The following is an 18,560-nucleotide window of genomic DNA, read 5'->3' on the forward strand; positions in this document are numbered from 1 at the left end:
CCCCCCCCCCTCCTTCTTTCTTTCTTTTTCTGACAGGGTCTCACTCTGTCACCCAGGCTGGAGTGCAGGGGACGCAATCTCAGCTCACCGCAACTCCCACCTCCCAGGTTCAAGCCATTCTCCTGCCTCAGCCTCCCGAGGAGCTGGGATTACAGGCATGTGCCACCAGGCCTGGCTAATTTTTGTATTTTTAGTAAAGACAGAGTTTCACCATGTTGGCTAGGCTGGTCTTGAACTCCTGACCTCAAATGATCCACCCACCTAGACCTCCCAAAATGCTGGGATTACAGGCGTGAGCCACCATGCCTGGACTAAACAGCATCTTTCTGTACCTTGTAAATTTCCATGACTTTCTACCAAAAGCAGAGAAGCAACAGCAAGGCCAAATTTTGGACCACAGGAAGGCAAACTTTACAAAATCTCAAGAGGACCACCAGCTCTGCTGCTGGCAAACTTTGTTGCTATCCTTTCATCCATGAGGATGTGAACATTCAAGATGAATGAAAGGCTCGGAGCAGAAGCCAGCCTACAGATGCTCACAAAATCCCCATCCTGCCCTGGTAGTTTAATAAGCAGGAAGAACCTCCACGAGGAAGAAAAATGAAAATGGTGACTAAGCAAATGTCTCGAAGGCCCTTTACCCACTCACTGGAATCTTAATTCAACAGCTTAAACTTAGAGCCAAGGCAAGTTTTGTTTTCATTTTCTAAAGAAAAGACTGCTAACTCTGACCCCAACGTCAGAAGGTTTGATTCTTTTTGGTGAGTCATATCCGCACTGGCATTTGTATGCAGTTTATGAGTAGATGCTAAATCCCACCAACAACAACATTTTGCCTGACTTCAAAGACCCAGAGTGAACGATGGCCTTTGATGCAGAAAAGAGGGCTTGGATAGAAACACCAAAAGAGCCAAAGCCCCCTTCCAACCATAAGAACTCAGAAAAATGTTAAGAATGCCTTCCGGTGGCAGAGCTGGCACAGAAAGAGGATGGGAGAAGGCAGGACAAAAACAAGCCTTATCTCCACAAATTGGAAACTTTTTAAATGGAAATCTTTTTTCTTTTTCTTTTTCCTTTTTGTTAAATCAAAAATTTTAAAAGTTAGAAGAGGTTTTTTTGTTTTGTTTTGTTTAAGGCATGTCATGAAACGCATTTATTAGCCACATCTCTTTGATTTATTAAAGCCCATTCATTAAAGGTAGCCTCGATGCCAACAAAACCCTCCCAGAGTAACGCAACACCCACATGCAAGGCCTCCAGCGATTTCGTCCCCAGATTATGGGCAAATCATCTCCTGGAACGGAGGGGCCTGTGCGTGTCATATTACATCCTTGGGGTGACTGCTGTGTTACATTGAGTCACTTGGTTCCTTGGGAATGTGCTAATTCACTGTCACATAAGAGTGACATTTCTGGATTATAAAAAATTAAGAAACTACTAATATCATTGCTACTTTTCTTAGAAGACTAGAATTTGTTTTAGAGCTGGGTTAGAGTTCTCAACTGGTCTCAGATTAGAGAAGGTGTGGGCAGCCTTCCAGAAGTGGGTTGCCAACTCTCCTGGGAGTTTAGATGGGGAGGATGGCAGGGGCCTGGGAAGGTAGAACTACGACTCTGCTTAAATGACAACAGCGATGAAATTCCCCTTCCTCATTTTATTAAATTGGTGCAAAAGTGACTGTGATTTTTGCCCTTAAAAGCAATAGGCAAAAACCGTGATTATTTTTGCACCAACCTACTAATGAGCGGGCTATGTGGGTCATTCTGCTTCTCTTCGATACAACAGTCACAAAAGCACATCACTGCCGAGACCAGCTCAGTTGGAAAGACCCTAACCCAGTGGTGCTGGAGGAATTAGAGACACACACACAGAAATATAGAGGTGTGGAGTGGGAAATCAGGGGTCTCACAGCCTCCAGAGCTGAGAGCCTGGAACAGAGATTTACCCACATATTTACTGACAGCAAGCCAGTGACAAGCACTGTTTCTATAGATTATAGATTAACTAAAAGTATTCCTTATGAGAAATAAAGGGATGGGCCGAAATAGAGGGATGGGCTCTGGCTAGATATCTGCCGCAGGAGCAAGTCCTTAAGGCACAGATCGCTCATGCTATTGTTTGTGGTTAAGAACTCCTTTAAGCGGTTTTTCGCCCTGGGTGGGCCAGGTGTTCCTTGCCCTCATTCCGGTAAACCCACAACCTTCCATCATGGGCGTCATGGCCATCACAAACATGTCACATGTTTGTGATGCAGAGATTTTGTGCTGCAGAGATTTTGTTTATGGCCTGTTTGGGGGCCAGTTCATGGCCAGATTTTGGGGGACCTGTTCCCAACACATCACCAGCCACCTTTCAAAGGTGGGCAGAGGAAGAATCTGCCGTGGTGAGAGTATTTTATTACTGACATTGTATACAATTGCCAGTGCATAGTGATGTTGAAATGTAGACAGACAGTCACTTTTATTTATTGTTATTCTTTCTTTCTTTAGTAAATAGATCTCACCCTGTCATCTAGATTGGAGTGCAGTGGTGAGATCATAGTTCATTGTAACCTCAGATTCCTGGGCTCAAGCAATCCTTTCGCTGCAGCCTCCCAAATAGCTAGGACTGCAGGTGTCTGCCACTATGCCCTGCTAATTTTCTTTTCTTTTCTTTTCTTTTTTTTTTAAGAGAGATAGGGGTCTCACTATGTTACCCAGGCTAGTCTCTGACTACTGGCCTCAAACAATTCTCCTGCCTTGGCTTCCCAAAATGCCGGAATGACAGGCATGACTAAATCATTTAGTCATTCATGTCTTTAGCAGAGTGACTTGAATCAGCTTTATTGAAATAATAGCTACCAACTGCTGAGCTCAACTCCATGGTCCTGTGCTAAGCATGTTACATACAACACTGTGTTTTCACAGTCTTATAACAGCCCTCTGCAGAAGAGACATAGTCCCATGTTACAACCGAGTCCTAGAAAGTGTCCCTACACTGCCCAACACACAGCAGATACACAGCAGAAAGGAATACGAACCCAGAACTACCTAAATCCAAGCCTCACTGAAACCTACATTTCCTGAAAGGCTGCAATTTGGGAGGTGAGGTTTTGAGGAAGAAAGCATAATACACGTTAAGGAAAAGAAGTTTCCAGTGAGGCTTGCTGGTAAAATAGCTTTCCGTAAAGACAAACAAATAAACCCAATCAGTGGCATTTGCCAATTTCCCTGGTGTAAATATTCCCACCATAGCAAGTCCACAGAACACAGGCATAACTGGCTCGCATGATAAGCACTGGCTCCACACACCACAGGGTACAGCCGTGCAGCCTTTGGACATTCACAGTGTCCTGCCCAGACTAGAACTGGGAAGTGAGGAGAAGAGCCTCAGGAGGTGTGAGAGATGCAGAAAAAGAGGCAGGAAGGTGTGCAGACAATCTCACTTCCACCTCCTAAATGGCAGTGCTCAGGTTGCCGGTGTCCAGGTTACACAGGGGCTCTGCCTCTCATCTGCTCTCTATGGGGCAGCCAGTGGGGCCTTATGACTTCATCTTAGCACCCTCCCTGCTTAAATGCTGCCCTACAGATAGAGCCCCAACTCCTTCCTTGGCTCTGAGGGCTCAGGATCCCTACTCCAGCTCCCCAGCTGGTGCTCTCTCCTGCTATCTTGCTTCTGTGCTCCTACCCCGTGACTGGCTGCACCAATGCACCTGCAACCCCCAGCCACAGGCTTCTGTATGGAGCACTCTTTCTGTGCCCTGCATCCCTGCAGTTCTCAGCTCCGTCACCACTTGGTCCAAAAAGACTCCACTGAACCCCCAGTTGAGGTCAATTCCTCCTATGAGGCTGGGCACGGTGGTTCACGCCTGTGATCCTAGCACTTTGGGAGGCCAAGGGGGACAGATCACTTGAGGTCAGGAGTTCAAGACCAGCCTGGCCAACATGGAGAAACCAGGTCTCTACTAAAAATACAAAAATTAGCCAGGTGTGGTGGTGCATGCCTGTAATCCCAGTTACTCAGGAGGCTGAGGCAGGAGAATTGCTTGAACCCGTGAGGCAGAGGTTGCAGTGAGCCAAGATCAAGCCACTATACTCCAGCCTGGGTGATGGAATGAGACCCTATCTCAAGAAAAAAAAAAAAATTCTTCTGCAAGCTGCTTGCATAGTACCAAGTGCCTCTCCATGAAGCCCTGACCCTACCTGGAATCTTGCACATATTTGTGTGAAACTCACAGTGAATATCAGGCCCCACAGGACTGGACAATCTGGTTACCAAGGATGTGCTCACCTGTGTCTCCCCAGTGCTGAGCACAGGACCTGGCCCCTGCTGGGTGAACATTTGCTCTGTGAATACATATTAAGCACCTACTGCTCTGGGGTGACAATGCTGAACCACACAGAGTTCCTGCTTTCATGATGCTCACAATCTGATGCAGTGTGTGTGCAAATCATACACAGGCCACAAATAAGGTAAATCCAAATGATGATGCTGCTGTGAAGAAAATAACATAAGATGCTGTGATAGTAGAGGGGTTTTTTTTTGGTTGTTGTTGCTGTTTTTTTGGACAGAGAAGGTCTCTCTTGAAAGGTGCTGTTTGGGGTGGAGATTACACAAGGAGAAGGAACCAGCTGTGTGAAGATCTTAGGAATGGTTGCTGGGTGAAGGAAGGTTGAGAGATACCCTGGGGGGGGTGTGGACACCACCCACGATAGAACCGCCATTCAGGGAATGTCTGCAGGATGTGGGTTCTCTTCATCCTCCACTCCTGTGCACAGTGGGGGCTTCATAAGTGTTTGCTGAAATGATATGAGTAAACCAGAGGAAGCCTCACACCACAGTCGCGGGGCTGGGGCTCTGCACTGACTTATCTGAGGCTCGGGCAATTTTAAAAAGGTCATTTGACTTCTCTTAGAGGCTGGCTTTTCTCAACTTATGAAACATTTCAAACATATAGAAAATGTGAAAGAATATCACAACCAACAGCCATATTCCCACCACCTCACACCACCTCAGTTCTCCAACTGTTAACATCTTGAACAAGAGCTTTTTTTTTTTTTTCCTGAGACGGAGTCTCGCTCTGTCGCCCAGGCGGGAGTACAATGGTGCCATCTCAGCTCACTGCAACCTCTGCCTCCCGGGTTCAAGCGATTCTCCTGCCTCAGCCTCCCGAGTAACTGGGATTACAGGCATCCGCCACTATGCCCAGCTAATTTCATATTTTTAGTAGAGACGGGGTTTCTCCATGTTGGTCAGGCTGGTCTCAAGCACCCGACCTCAGGTGATCTGCCTGCCTTGGCCTCCCAAAGTGCTGGGATTACAGGCGTGAGCCACCGCCCCCAGCCAAGAGCCACTTTTTAAAGGGCAATCTTTTACACCATGGAAGGAGGGAAGTGGAGAACAGAAAAAAAAAGAAGGCGAAGCTAATGGCAGTCAAGGGTGTCTTCAAGGCCATGACACAGTCATCTGTGAGGTTCAGCGGTGGGAGGGAAGTGAGGAAGAACACTGAGATCTTGGTGTGATTTCCTGAGTCTGTTGACTGAGGCAGGAGGTGATCCCAATGTCTGGTGCTGGAGGGAGGGTAGAGAGGGGTCACAAAGGGAGTTCCGGCGGTTCTGAATGGCTGGGCCTGCTTGTAGGTATTTGCGATTGTCTGTACATGTGAGCGTGTGTGAGCATGTATGATAGTGTGAGTGAGTGTGACAGCTTGTGTGCATTTGAGTGTGTATAATGGGGTATAAGGTTGTGCTAGTGTGTGCCTGTGGGTGATGATGTCTATTATGAGAGGCGTGTGTGATGAGTACCTATTATATGCTGTGAGAGCGTGAGTGCCTTTGCATGTGCTGTGTTAGAAAAGCACAGGGCAGTTTCGACGTATGTGGGCCCTGGCAGGGAAGGGGTTTGACAGAAGCCTGCATATCTGCTGAAGGGTTCAGGGGGTTTGTTCCCAGTTGTGTACCTGAGACTACAGTACGAGTGTGGCCTGACCTCTCCCCACATAAGTCTGGGACCTAGGCCACCAGGATATCGGGGAACTCTGGGCTCCAGGATGGGAGCTAACAGACAACAAAATGCAAAAAGTGAAAACAGTTGTGTTGGGTGGCAGGGAGGAGGCTTAAAAATGCTTAACTTGACCAGGCGCGGTGGCTCATGCCTGTAATCCCAGCACTTTGGGAGGCCAAGACGGGTGGATCACCTGAGGTCAGGAGTTCAAGACCAGCCTGACCAGCATGGCAAAACCCTCTCTCTACTAAAAATACAAAATTAGCCAGGCGTGGTGGCACATGCCTGTAGTCCCGGCTACTCGGGAGGCTGAGGCAGGAGAATTGCTTGAACCTGGGAGGCGAAGGTTGTGGTGAGCCGAGATTGCCCACTGCACTCCAGCCTGGGCAACAAGAGTGAAACTCTGTCTCAAAAAAAAAAAAAAAAGCTTAACTTCTCATTGTTTGGTTAAACATACTGCTATCATTTCTTTGCAACAAGGTGTGCAGGAACCTCTAATGCCACAGTGACCTATGATTTATCTCAGGCAGGTTCTTGGCGCCTGGAAGTGTGACCCACCCATGGAAGAGGGATTATTTTTGGCCATCACAAAGCTGATGCGTGTTAGAAATGGCAAAAGTCAATGGAGAAAAGAACAAGAACCAGAATAAAAGAGAGTGCTCCAGCCATGCCCCCTGTCACTCTCCTGGGGAACAAGGAGCCCCTGCTGTGGGTGAGGGCGGGAGGAGCCCCTGCCGTGGGTGAGGGCGGGAGGAGCCGGATCAAAGCTCTGAAGCAGTGGGTGCAGGTGGCAAGTGGGCCACTGAGCCTCCAGGAAAAACAGGGAGCCCCTCAATCTCAGCACAAGACACCTCTGAAAAGCAGAACCAGCTCCTCACTTTGAGGAACAGCAAGAGCAGTCTCTCACCACCCCGGGAGCTGTAGCATCAGTACAACTGAGTTTTACAGATTGGATTCTTAAAATTCAGGCATTTGTAAGAAAATGAAGGCATGTGCAGACTCACGCACACAAAATCCCTCTCTTTCGCTCTCTCTCTCTGTCTTTCTCTCTCTCTAAAAAACTGGGTAGGATGGAGCCCAATGTTTCTATGAATGAGTTTCAAAGTTGGACAAATGCCAACGGGCAGAGAATTTTGACCAGGAGTGTGAAGGAAGCGAGAACCACACCCCAAACACACTGTCCCCCTCCGAAGTTACTTACTAGGTTGGCATTTAAAGGAGACCAGGAGGTATTTACTGCTTCCTGGACAAAGGTCAGGTCCAAAAACACGGCTATTGACCAGGAGGTGGCAGGCCCGCTGGTTCTGGCATTCGTCCAGCACCTTCTAGAAGGAGAGGGTAGAAAAGGGACAGGCTTGAAAACTGCTCACAGTGACTGCCAGACCCGAACCTGGGCTGCTCTGGGCTCTGCAAAGGGAAGGACGCCTCCCCACCTGGCCAAGCTGTGTCTAAGGCCGAAGAGCATACACGTGGGTGAGTGGATTGGCTCCCTGTCTCCCTGCTCTTTCTCCTGAAAAGAAACCTGATCCAATAGTGCCAGGCTCCTGGGAAAACTAACCTCTGATTCACCACCACAGGTGCGGCTGCTGATACTTTCAGCAAAGGCACTGACTACTGAGGCTCTAGGAGGTGCAAGCGAGGTCAGAGTACTTTCCGGTATTGGGGTGCAGGGGACTTAAAGGTCCCCTTCGAGCGGGGTCCCCTAGCTTTAAGCTGAAAGAGCTGTGGCCATCAGCAATCACAGTCCTGGCCCTTCATCCTTAAACGGCCCTACACAGGCCACAGGAGAGCTGTGCACTGGGGAGCCCTTGAGGACCCCAACCCTTTCCAGCTTACGAACTGTCCCCAGGCCAAAAAATAAAAATTACAAAGCTGATTCCCACCCTCATCAAACTCAAGAGGATGGGACCCACTTCTCCCTCGGGGAGCAGTTTTCTTAGTGGAATACTCAGACTTTCTGTTGAGCACTGGGAGTAAAGGCTTTCCTTCAAATCTCAGTCTCTCTCTGTCTCCTGATTTTTTCCAGGCAGCGCCTTCGTGTTTAAGACATCTGCTCTGTGGAAGCTCACAGAACGCCCTCCTCCAGGTCCTGATAAGGCTCAGCATTTTGCTGCTGTTCTCTAGGTCCTCATTCCCAAATGGAACAAGTCCTGCCTGTGATAAACACAGAGGTCCTGAACTTGGGTCTGGTTAAAACAAAAACAAAAAGGACATCAAGCACAGATTAAAAAAAAAAAAAAAAAAAAAATCCCAAGAATCTGCTTATTACTTTAGGTCTGAATTTAGTGCAAACACATGAGCCTCTGTGAGTCACCATGTTCTCATGGTAGCTCATGGAGTATCTCTGCGAAGAATGCTGGCCCTGCCAGCTATACCCCGTTCTCTCAGGGGCCCAGCAGATGTGTCTCAATCAGAAAAAAACACCCCAGAAACCCCTCAGACCCCAGAGGGTGCAGCTTTCAGATGACTGCATGTGGCATGGCCAAACGTCATTGTGAAACGACTCAGCCCACAGATGTCACTGGAGGGCTCCGCAGTTACAACCGCAGAGCAGACCCCAGGGCAGGGCTGTTTCCAAACTATGTCATGAGCTGGAAAATGCAGAAAGGGGGACTTCCCGTTGACAGTCAAGGGATGGATCAGCTGTGGTCTCCCGTGTAGACGTCTCCCCACATTAAGCAACCTCCCTCTGAGGAAGCACCTTGCCTGGGCTCCCAGTGCAGCTTAAAAGACACAAAAGAAGGCTGGGCACAGTGGCTCATGCCTGTAATCCCAGCATTTTGGGAGGCCGAGGCAGGCAGATCACCTGAGGTCAGGAGTTCAAGACCAGCCTGACTAACATAGTGAAACCCTTTCTCTACAGAAAAATTAAAAAATTAGCTGGGCGTGGTGGTGGGCGCCTGTGATCGTAGCTACTCAGGAGGCTGAGGCAGGAGAATTGCTTAAACCTGGGAGGTGGAGGTTGCGGTGAGCCAAGATTGCCCCATTGCATTCCAGCCGGGGCAATAAGAGCGAAACTCTGTCTCAAATAAACAAAAAAGACACAAAAGTAAAGGACTTCTTGACCTCTGGTTGAAAGAGTAGTGCATGGGGATGTTTCTGGCAAACAAACCCTCCCAACAACATCAGAACTGTGTTCACAGATGCTAACCTGTCGGCCTGGTTATAGAACATCCTCTTCCCTCAGGGGTATCTGGCAGAGGCAGGTACCCGTGGAATGGTGGGGGTGGTGCCCATGCTCTAGTGTGTGCCAGGAGTTCATACTTTTACAAAGTAGCCGCTTTAGAAAAAATGTTGGTACTGGCCAATTTCATGCACCCAGGAGGGCAGCAGGTAGCCTGGGATCCAAGGATGGATGGCCAGGGCAGGAGACTGAGAAATGGGGGTGGGTCAAGAGAGGTGTAGCTCCTGGGGTGGCGCCCAACGGAGAGAATTAGGGGTAGGGTGGGTGCTATGGCTGGAACGTTTATCCCCCCCAAAACTCACATCGAAATGTAATTGCCACTGTAACAGTATTAACAGGTGGAGTCTTTAAGGGGTGATTAGACCATCAGGCCTCCATCCTCATGAATGGATTAATACTGTTTTTTGTTGTTGTTGTTGTTTTTTCAGGAGTAGGTTGTTAGAGTGGCACTAGGCACTAGGCTTGTTATAAATGGCAAGTTTGGCCCCCCCTCCTCTTGCCCCTTCCATTCTTCTGCCACGTGAGTACCAGCGTTCCCCAACCCCCTAGAGGATGTAGTGTTCAAGGAGCCATCCTGGAATTAGAGACACCAAACCTGTGGCGCCTTGCTCTTCGACTTCCTGACCTTCAGAACAGTGAGAAATCAATGTCAGTTCCTTACAAATTACCCAGGCTCAGGTATGCTGTTATAGCAGCACAAAAAGGACTAAGACAGTGGAGCACACAGGGAAAGCAACTTTTTGTCTCCTGAAGAAACATTGTTTCTCCTCAAGGTATAGAAACCATGTCACGGGCAGTCATTCAAACACATTCATTTTGGCTACTCAACTGGTGTGTTTCACCAATCACCTGAATACCCAGATACTACTATGCTTGGAGTGGAAGCAAGGGATGGTGTGAGAAATAGAAAACTTCTTACATCATCACATTAGTTTTGCGTCTCCTATTTGGGCCTTAAGGAGAACTACACAGCATTAAAACTACTCCTATTTCTCCTTAGTTCTCCTAGCAAATTTATCTTTATCCATATTTCCTATGGTTGACAAAATCAAACAGACTTCCAACTTGCCAGCTGCTTTAAACTCCCTGCTTTAAATGTATTCATATGGAACTTGGAGGCATTAAAAAAAAATCCAAGGCCGAGTGACTCAGTAATCCTGGTCAACTAGTTGTATATGTTAGGGGCCAGAGATGGTAAAGTAGAAGCTGCTTAGATGATTGAAAGCCATGCACAGTCTAACACCATCACTGAAATATTAGTTTGACCTTATCCTATACCAAATATTTCCCTAAATATGCCAACCACAAAAAGAATGACTTAAGCCACATCTCTCCCAATTCCTGGTACTATCTGGTAGAAGGAAGGAGTCAGTAAAGGCTGCCTAAAATAGCTCCAAGCAAGAATGACATGATTATCTATAACTGGAGAAGCAAACCATTAAAAAACACAAGGCGGTTACTGATATTTCCTTCCTTGAGTACATTTTCTTTTTTCTTTTCTTTTTTTTTTTTGAGATGGAGTCCCACTCTGTTGCCCAGGCTAGAATGCAGTGGCACGATCTCAGCTCACTGTAATCTCCGCCTCCTGGGTTCAAGCGATTCTTCTGCCTCAGCTTCCCAAGTAGTTGGGACTACAGGTGCGTGCCATCATGCTCAGCTGATTTTTGTATTATTAGTAGAGATGGGGTTTCGCCATATTGGCCAGGCTGGTCTTGAACTCCTGGTGATCCGCCCACCTCACCTCCCAAGGTGCTGGGATTACAGGCATGAGCCACCGCACCCGGCCCTTTGATTACATTTTCTAAGAAGTTGGTCATGACTTCAGATGTCTGCCTCAAAGAGATACTTGTGGTTTCTATTAAAGAACCCACCTTTCCTTTCTACAGGAGTATTTATGGGAGATGTAGGCCTGGAGGTTGGAATCCATCCTGGTTGTACTTTGCTATACTGAAGTAAGGAGTAAACCTACAAATAAATTCATACTGAAGTGCACAAAGGGGGCTCTACAATAGCTAGGAATTCTATTTAGTTTTGTTGGGTAACAAATCCTTTGAGAAGCAAATAACGGCTCACCTACAAAACTGGTGATCTGTATAAATTGGGATTTTTCATGGATCAGTTGTGCTTGGATTGAACTATATAATCACAAATATATTTACACCCAGAGAGAGAGAGAAAGAGTGTGTGTTGAAACTGTATCATCTTAACATGTCTACAAAAGGCAATACCTGGAAGGTGGTGGGTGCCACACAGGTTAAGCTGTCTTCCCTCTGGGAGGCGGGCTTCTGGGAACTACACATTTGGTAATCTTGCCCATAAAATGCCGATTGGACACTTATCGTAGAATGCCGAGGGCACTGTAGATTCAAATAGTCCCCATCACAGGCATAGGTGGTGTGGTTTTGCAGGAGTTTGGTTAGGTAACCTGGAAAATATTCAGTCGGGTTACAAGAGGCCCAGGAACCCACCACTCCTCCATGGGTTTGGGGACAGGAGGAGGTTGGTTCCCCTGGGGAAGGGCTGTTCAGTCAACAACATGTGGGGTGGGGCCTCCCTAGCAGCTCTGGTGCAAAAGTCACCAAACCAGGCCCAGAGGTGGGGCACAGGAGCAAATGTCAGCTTTCATGTTGATACAGAAGTGGAGCAGGGGAGTGCTGGGTAGAGAAGGATGGGGTCCCTGGTGAGGACTCCACCCTTGGGTTTGTGCCCATGGACCTTAGTGAGAACAGGCATTCCTGTTTCCATGTCCAAATGTTGCATTTTCCAAGACTACTCTGGCCTGCCATGACCCCCATCCTGTGCCCATAAAAAACCCAACACCCTAGTGGGCACAGACACAAGTGGCTGGACGTCAAGAGGAGCAGAAGAGCACACCGACAGATACCAGCAGATGCCGGCAGGCTTTTGACAGCGGGGCAACATGGAATTCAGTCAGGGGCAGTTGGAGGGAGAGTCTAGCTGCTGGGCGGCCCAACTCTAGGCGAAGACCACCTTCCCACTCCATCCCCCTTCTGGCTCCCCATCCATCTGAGAGCCACCTCCTCCACTCAATAAAACCTCGCACTCATTCTCTAAGTCCACGTGTGATCTGATTTTTCAAGTACACTAAGGCAAGAATCCAGGATACAGAAAGCCCTCTGTCTTTGTAATAAGGCAGAGGGTCTAATTGAGCTGATTAACACAAGCTGCCTGCAGATCGCATAACTGAAGGAGACTGCTGTAACACATGCCTACTGGGGCTTCGGGAGCTGTAAACACTCAATGCTACATGCTGCTGTGGGGTCGGAGCCCAAAAATGCTCCCCACGACCTACCCGTCTGCATGTTCCGTCTAGGGGTTTGAGCAGCAGGGTACTGAAGAAGCAAGCCATGTCCCTGTCACATGCCCTGCAAGGGGGATAAGGGAACTCCTCCTGTTTCAATGTCTGGGTCAGAAACCTTGGTCTGGGATGGCCCACTGAATGGTTTGGAGGGCTCTTTCCCCTTCAGGAAGCACTAAGGTATTGACCAGGAGCCAAAGAGTCCTGAAGCACCTTTATAAACCAGGAAAAAAATCGGGGTGAGTGTACCCTGGACGTGTGGATACCAGTCCTGAGGAAGGCTTACATTTGCTTATCTCCCACTAGTGAGGCCATGCCTTATTGGGATGAGAGGATGCAGTTTCATTTCAAGAAATCACTCTTAGCTCTGTCTTGGTGCTAGAGAGGAATGACAGGCAGGGTGCCCTGTGCAGTGAAGGGGCCTGCTCCAAGGGCACAGTGTGGGGAAGTGATGGTGGGGCTCTGCTGTGGGTTGAATAGTGTCCCCTCAAATTCACATTCGTCAGGAACCTCAGAATGTGACATTTGGAAATTGGGTTGCAGATGTAATGAATTAAGTTGGCGATATACTGGAGTAAGGTGGGCCCTTAACACCATATGACTGGTGTCCTTATAAGAAGAAAAGAAGAGACACAGAGGGAAGACAGCCACGTGCAGCTGGAATGATGCATCTGAAGCCAAGGAATGCCGAGCGCTGCCAGCCACCACCCAAAGCTGGAAAAGGCCAGGAAGGAGCCTTCCCTAGAACCTTCAAAGGCAGCACAGCCCTGCCAACACCTGGATTCAGACTCTGGCCTCCAGAACTGTGAGAGGACGAATTTCTGTTGTTTTCAGCCACTCAAGCTTAGGAAATGGGTTGCAGCAGACACTGGAAATAAGACAGGCAGCCAGGCAGCCTCCTTGGAATTCCCAGGCAGCCTGCAGGAGCCTCACTGGGCCCTGGGCTCTGAGAAGTTCTAAGGCCCAGCAGGCGCAGGGGCCTAAACTATTTCTCGGCAAGGAGGAAGGAAGGTTCATCCAGAATGTAGATCCCCTTCCTCCTTCTTACACCTCACGAGGTCACGGCGAGGCGGCTGGGAGGAGAGCCAGGGACTTTTCACTGAGGTGTGTGGGAGAGAGCTTGGCAGCCCTTGGCCTCTGAAGGGAGGAGGTGGCGTGAAGGAGGGCAGCTTCGGAACTTCCCAATTCCTGCTCGATGACCTGTGTGTAAAGTATTCCTGTTTAGGTTTCAAAATCCTCTCAGAAATATAATTCTCGGAAAATCCAGGCGCCCAATCCAGCTCCCTGGGCTTCCCTGAAATCTGAAGTCAAAGGGGCTGAGCCAGCCTGCCCTGGGGTCCTCACACCCACCAGTCCAGAGTGCTCTCTAGAGGAAGGCTACAGACACTTTCTGGCACGCTCATCCAGACGTTAGCTGTCTTGCTGAAACTCCTTTTTTCACCCTTGAGAACCACTGGAAGAGTGGCCAAGAAACCAGCCATCCTGAGTAAGTTCACTTACAGAAGCAAAATCCAACATGAGTGGCAAAACGGACACTGGCACCAGGAGTGTGGGTCAGAGTCCTGTCCCTTGGAACCACATCATCGCTTGCACAGTGTACCCCCCAGGCACCAAGAGACCAGGCCGAGACCCCTCAGTGGCCCTGGGCCTCTGGTCAGTGTCTTCCCGCCTGGCACACAGGCAGGCCCTCATAAAACAATGAGTACTGAAAGTTCCAGCCTTCTTGGTGGGTTCTCAACACCCTGTCATAAGCCACACCCTGCCCCAGGGAACTTAGGGTCACCCTGATGCTACCCCTAGGCCAGTGCCCCTTCTGAAGTGCCCCAGGCTGGCACCCCCATACTTAGATCTCTTCGGCCTCCTCATGAAAACCTTCTTGTCCATCACCCCAGCCTTCCCCAGACTGTGCTAAATAAGCAGTTGACCACATGTCAAATCAATGTTCAGAGTGTGCCTTTGGTTTAATATTCACGGCTTATCCAAAAGACCGTGTCACTATCGCTAGATGAAACAAAATGACAAGGCTCCGGAGAAGCAGAGCCACAAGGTGGACGATACCTGGGTCCCGGGTTCATGAAAAGAGGAGCTGCCTGCTCCACAGACTATCACATGAGTGCGAATGAAACTTTCGCTGCGTTTAGACCATTACCTTTCTTCACTCTGTCACATCGTCTATCCCCGCTAAATAGAACTTGACCTCTGCCAGACCATTTACATCAAGACCTGTATGTGCAGTGCAGTGGCCTGAGCCTTCAATCCATGCCCCACCTATCCAACCGGCCTTATCATATTCTTATTCTGAGAGTGGTATTCTGGGGGCAGAAGCTCAGTGCATAGAACTGACTAATGCAAGATCCTTCAGGCGCTTTGCACTTTGAAGTCTATCAGTCCTAGCACAATCCAAGGACAAAGAAGACACTTCGGCAGTACAGCCTGCCCTACACTCAGTTCAATTCCTTCTTCAAAAACCTAGACCTGGCCAGGCGTGGTGGCTCACACCTGTAATCCCAACACTTTGGGAGGCCGAGGCAGGCAGATCACCTGAGGTCAGGAGTTCGATACCAGCCAGGTCAACATGGTGAAATTCCGTCTCTACAAAAAAGGCAAAAAATTAGCCGGGTGTGGTGGCACACCCCTGTAATCCCAGCTACTCTGGAGGCTGAGGTGGAGGAATTGCTTGAACCCTGGAGGTGGAGGCTGCAGTGAGCCGAGATCGTGCCACTGCACTCCAGCCAGGGAGACAGAGCAAAACCCCATCTCAAAAAATAAATAAATAAATAAATAAATAAAAATTAAAAAAAGAAACCTAGGCCCACATTCAGACAATGGAATGTTACTTAGCACTAAAATGAAATGAGCTATCAAACCACAAAAAGACATGGAGAAACCTTAAATGCATATTCCTAAGTGAAAGAAACCAATCCGAAAAGGCTGTGTACTGTATGATTCCAACTATATGACATTCTGGGAAAAGCAAAACTATGGAGACAGCGAAAATATCCATGGTTGCCAGAGGTCAGGAGAAAGGAGGAATGAATTGGTGGAACACAGAGGATTTTTAGGGCAGTGAAACTACTCTGTGCGATACTACAATGGTGGACCCATGTCATTGTCCATAAGTCCAGACCCATGCAACGTACACCAAGAGTGAGCGCTAATGTAAACTATGGACTCTGGGTGATAGTGTGTGTCAGTGTAGGTTTATTGATTATGACAAATGTCCTACTCAGGTTTGATACTGCTAGTGGGGGAAGCTGTGCATGTGTGTGTGTGGTGAGGGGGAGTAGAGGTTGATGCAAACTCTGCACTTTCTGCTCCATTTTTCTTTTCTTTTCTTTTCTTTTTTCTGTTGTTGTCTTGCTCTGTCACCCAGGCAATCCCAGCCTCCCAAAGTGCTGGGATTACAGACATGAGCCACCGCGCTCAGCCTCTGCTCCATTTTTCTATGAACCTAGAACTTCTCTAAAAAATTAAGTTTATTTAGGGCGGGGCACAGTGGCTCACGCCTGTAATCCCAGCACTTTGGGAGGCCCAGGCGGCGGATCACAAGGTCAGGAGATCGAGACCATCCTGGCTAACACAGTGAAACCCTGTCTCTACTAAAAATACAAAAAAAATTGGCCAGGCATGGTGGCGGGCGCCTGTAGTCCCAGCTACTCGGGAGGCTGAGGCAGGAGAACGGCGTGAACCCGGGAAGCGGAGCTTGCAGTGAGCCGAGATCGCGCCACCGCACTCCAGCCTGGGCAACAACAGCAAAACTCCGTCACAAAAAAAAAAGAAAAAAAGAAAAAATAAAAGTGAGTGGAAGTTAAGAAAGTCAAAGATGGCTCATGTGGTAGGCAGAATAACGGCCCCCAAAGATGTCCACAGGCCTTAATCCCCAGGGCCGGTGATTACGTTACCAGACATTCATGGTAAAAGGGACTTGGCAGATGTGATTAAGTTCAGGATTTTGAGTTGGGGAGATTATCCTAGATTATCTGGAAGGGGTTTATATAATCACAAGAGTTCTTAAAAGGAGGAAAGTGGCTGGGTGCAGTGGCTCACACCTGTAATCCCAGCACTTTGGGAGGCCGAGGTGGGTGGATCATCTGAGGTCAGGAGTTCGAGACCAGCCTGGCCAACATGGTGAAACCTCGTCTCTACTAAAAATATGAAAATAAACTGGGTGTGGTGGTGCATGCCTGTGATCCCTCCCTACTTGGGAGGCTGAGGCAGGAGAATCTCTTGAACTCGGGAGGTGGAGGTTGCAGTGAGCTGAGATAGCGCCATTGCACTCCAGCCTGGGCAACAAGAGAGAAACTCCATCTCAAAGAAAAAAAGGAGGAAGGCAAGAGAGTCAGAGTCAGAGAAAGGAGTTGTGACAATGGAAGCAGTAGCTGGAATGATGCAGCCATGAGCCCAAGAATGTAGGCAGTCTTTAGAAACGGGAAAAGGCAAGGAAATAGATTTTGCCCTGAAACCTCCAAAAGGAATGCAGCCATGCAGAAATCTTCATTGCAAACATCTGACTGCCAGAACGGTAAGAGAATAAATGTGTGCTGTTTTAAGTCATTGAGTTTGTGGCAACTTGTTACAGAAGCAATAGGAATACTAATACAGTTTGTATAGATGACTGTTGCAACAGTGTGGTGAAGATGAGAGAAATAGAGCTGTAACTGTAAGAACTGATGTTCAGGGAGAGATTTTTAAATAATTGTGATTGAGTTACAGTTGAAAGAGGCTTGTGCATATACATATGTGTATAGATAAATACATATGCAGATGACCCTTAGACCATATGTATTAGATTTCTTTCTCTACCCCCGCTGCCCCGAGACGGAGTCTCCCTTTGTCACCCAGGCTGGAGTGCAGTGGCGCGATCTCGGTTCACTGCAACCTCCACCTCCTGGATTCAAGCAATTTTCCTGCCTCAGCCTCCAGAGTAGCTGGGATTACAGGTGCCCGCCACCATGCCTGGCTAATTTTTGTTTTTGGCCAGGCTGGTCTGGAACTCCTGACCTCAAGTGATCCACCCACCTCAGCCTCCCAAAGTGCTGGGATTACAGGCATGAGCCACTGTGCCCAGCTCATATGTATTACATTTCTTACTGTGGGTTATGGTCTGACAAGTTTGAAGGGGGATATTGTCAAAGACTGCTCAAAATGATGAACCGTGGGCTCCAAGCTAAATATAAGAAAGGAAATGAGCACAGAAGAGGGGAGGGGCCCAAGGGACCAGAGATCCTGCTGAGGACCAGCAAGGTCAGAGTGAGGGAATCACACAGCAGGCTGGAAAGGCAGGAGGCTGTGCCCACGAGTTGTTTGAGGAGGGATTTCAAGGTGGATTTGCAGGTTATGGAAATGTCCAGGAGTGGCCACGGACGGAGGCAGAAGAGGTTGATGGAGAGGGTTGCTGGAAACAAGGATGCCAGGACTGAGAGTGAAGATGCCCTGTGGACCAGGCGTCTCCCAGGATGAAGGTAGGAAGTGGGGTGGAGCAGGAGCCAGCTGCCGAGGTCGTCCTTAAACAAAAGGCAGATGACAGATGAGCTGCTCCTAATCTAACGCCCTTTCCGGCATGCTCCTTTCCCAGTCGGCAAGCTCATCATTTCAGTGTGCTGGGCAGAGTCATGCCACTAAGCTTTCCACACCTTAGTTTCTTGGCTGGTTCAAGAGAGATCCTTTTTAAAGAACAACTACGAATGCAGCTGTTTATTACCGATTCCCTCCGGGTAAAATTAGCCATCGTGTTGGATCAGTCAAAACTGCTTTATTTCTTAAGAGTTTCAGCCAGAGCTTTTACAATCTAACTCTATTTGTGGGCAAGTATTAACTATCCTGAAAGATGGCAGATGGGCACACTCTGTTAAGAAATCAGTCCTGGAATCCAGTAGAGCCTGGAGATGCTCTGTTGATCCTTGTTAAACTGGTGAGGAGAGGAAATGGGAGGATGTAGACTCTTTTTCTTTTCTTTTTTTTTTTTTTTTCGAGACGGAGTCTCACTCTGTCACCCAGGTTGGAGTGCAGTGGCACAATCTCGGCTCACTACAATCTCTACCTCCCAGGTTCAAGCGATTCTCCTGCCTCAGCCTC

General features: G+C 48.4%; 1 protein-coding gene across 4 annotated transcripts in view; it reads right to left on the minus strand.

Annotated features, from left to right (window-relative positions):
• The window catches only part of EVA1C (eva-1 homolog C), a 107,572-nt gene that overhangs the window by 51,441 nt on the left and 37,571 nt on the right, over positions 1 to 18,560 (minus strand). For 3 of the 4 annotated variants that reach the window (XM_025380788.1, XM_025380787.1, XM_025380789.1), the window contains exons 2-3: positions 11,395 to 11,591; positions 7,184 to 7,307 (exon numbers count right to left, since the gene is read on the minus strand). The exons of the other annotated variant lie outside the window; for it this stretch is intronic. In XM_025380788.1, coding sequence (XP_025236573.1) covers positions 7,184 to 7,307; positions 11,395 to 11,591 — 321 coding nt within the window. The remainder of the gene's footprint in view (positions 1 to 7,183; positions 7,308 to 11,394; positions 11,592 to 18,560) is intronic. 4 annotated transcript variants of the gene reach the window in all.

Source organism: Theropithecus gelada, chromosome 3 (assembly GCF_003255815.1).
Source record: "Theropithecus gelada isolate Dixy chromosome 3, Tgel_1.0, whole genome shotgun sequence".
NCBI classification, from domain to species: Eukaryota; Metazoa; Chordata; class Mammalia; order Primates; family Cercopithecidae; genus Theropithecus; species Theropithecus gelada.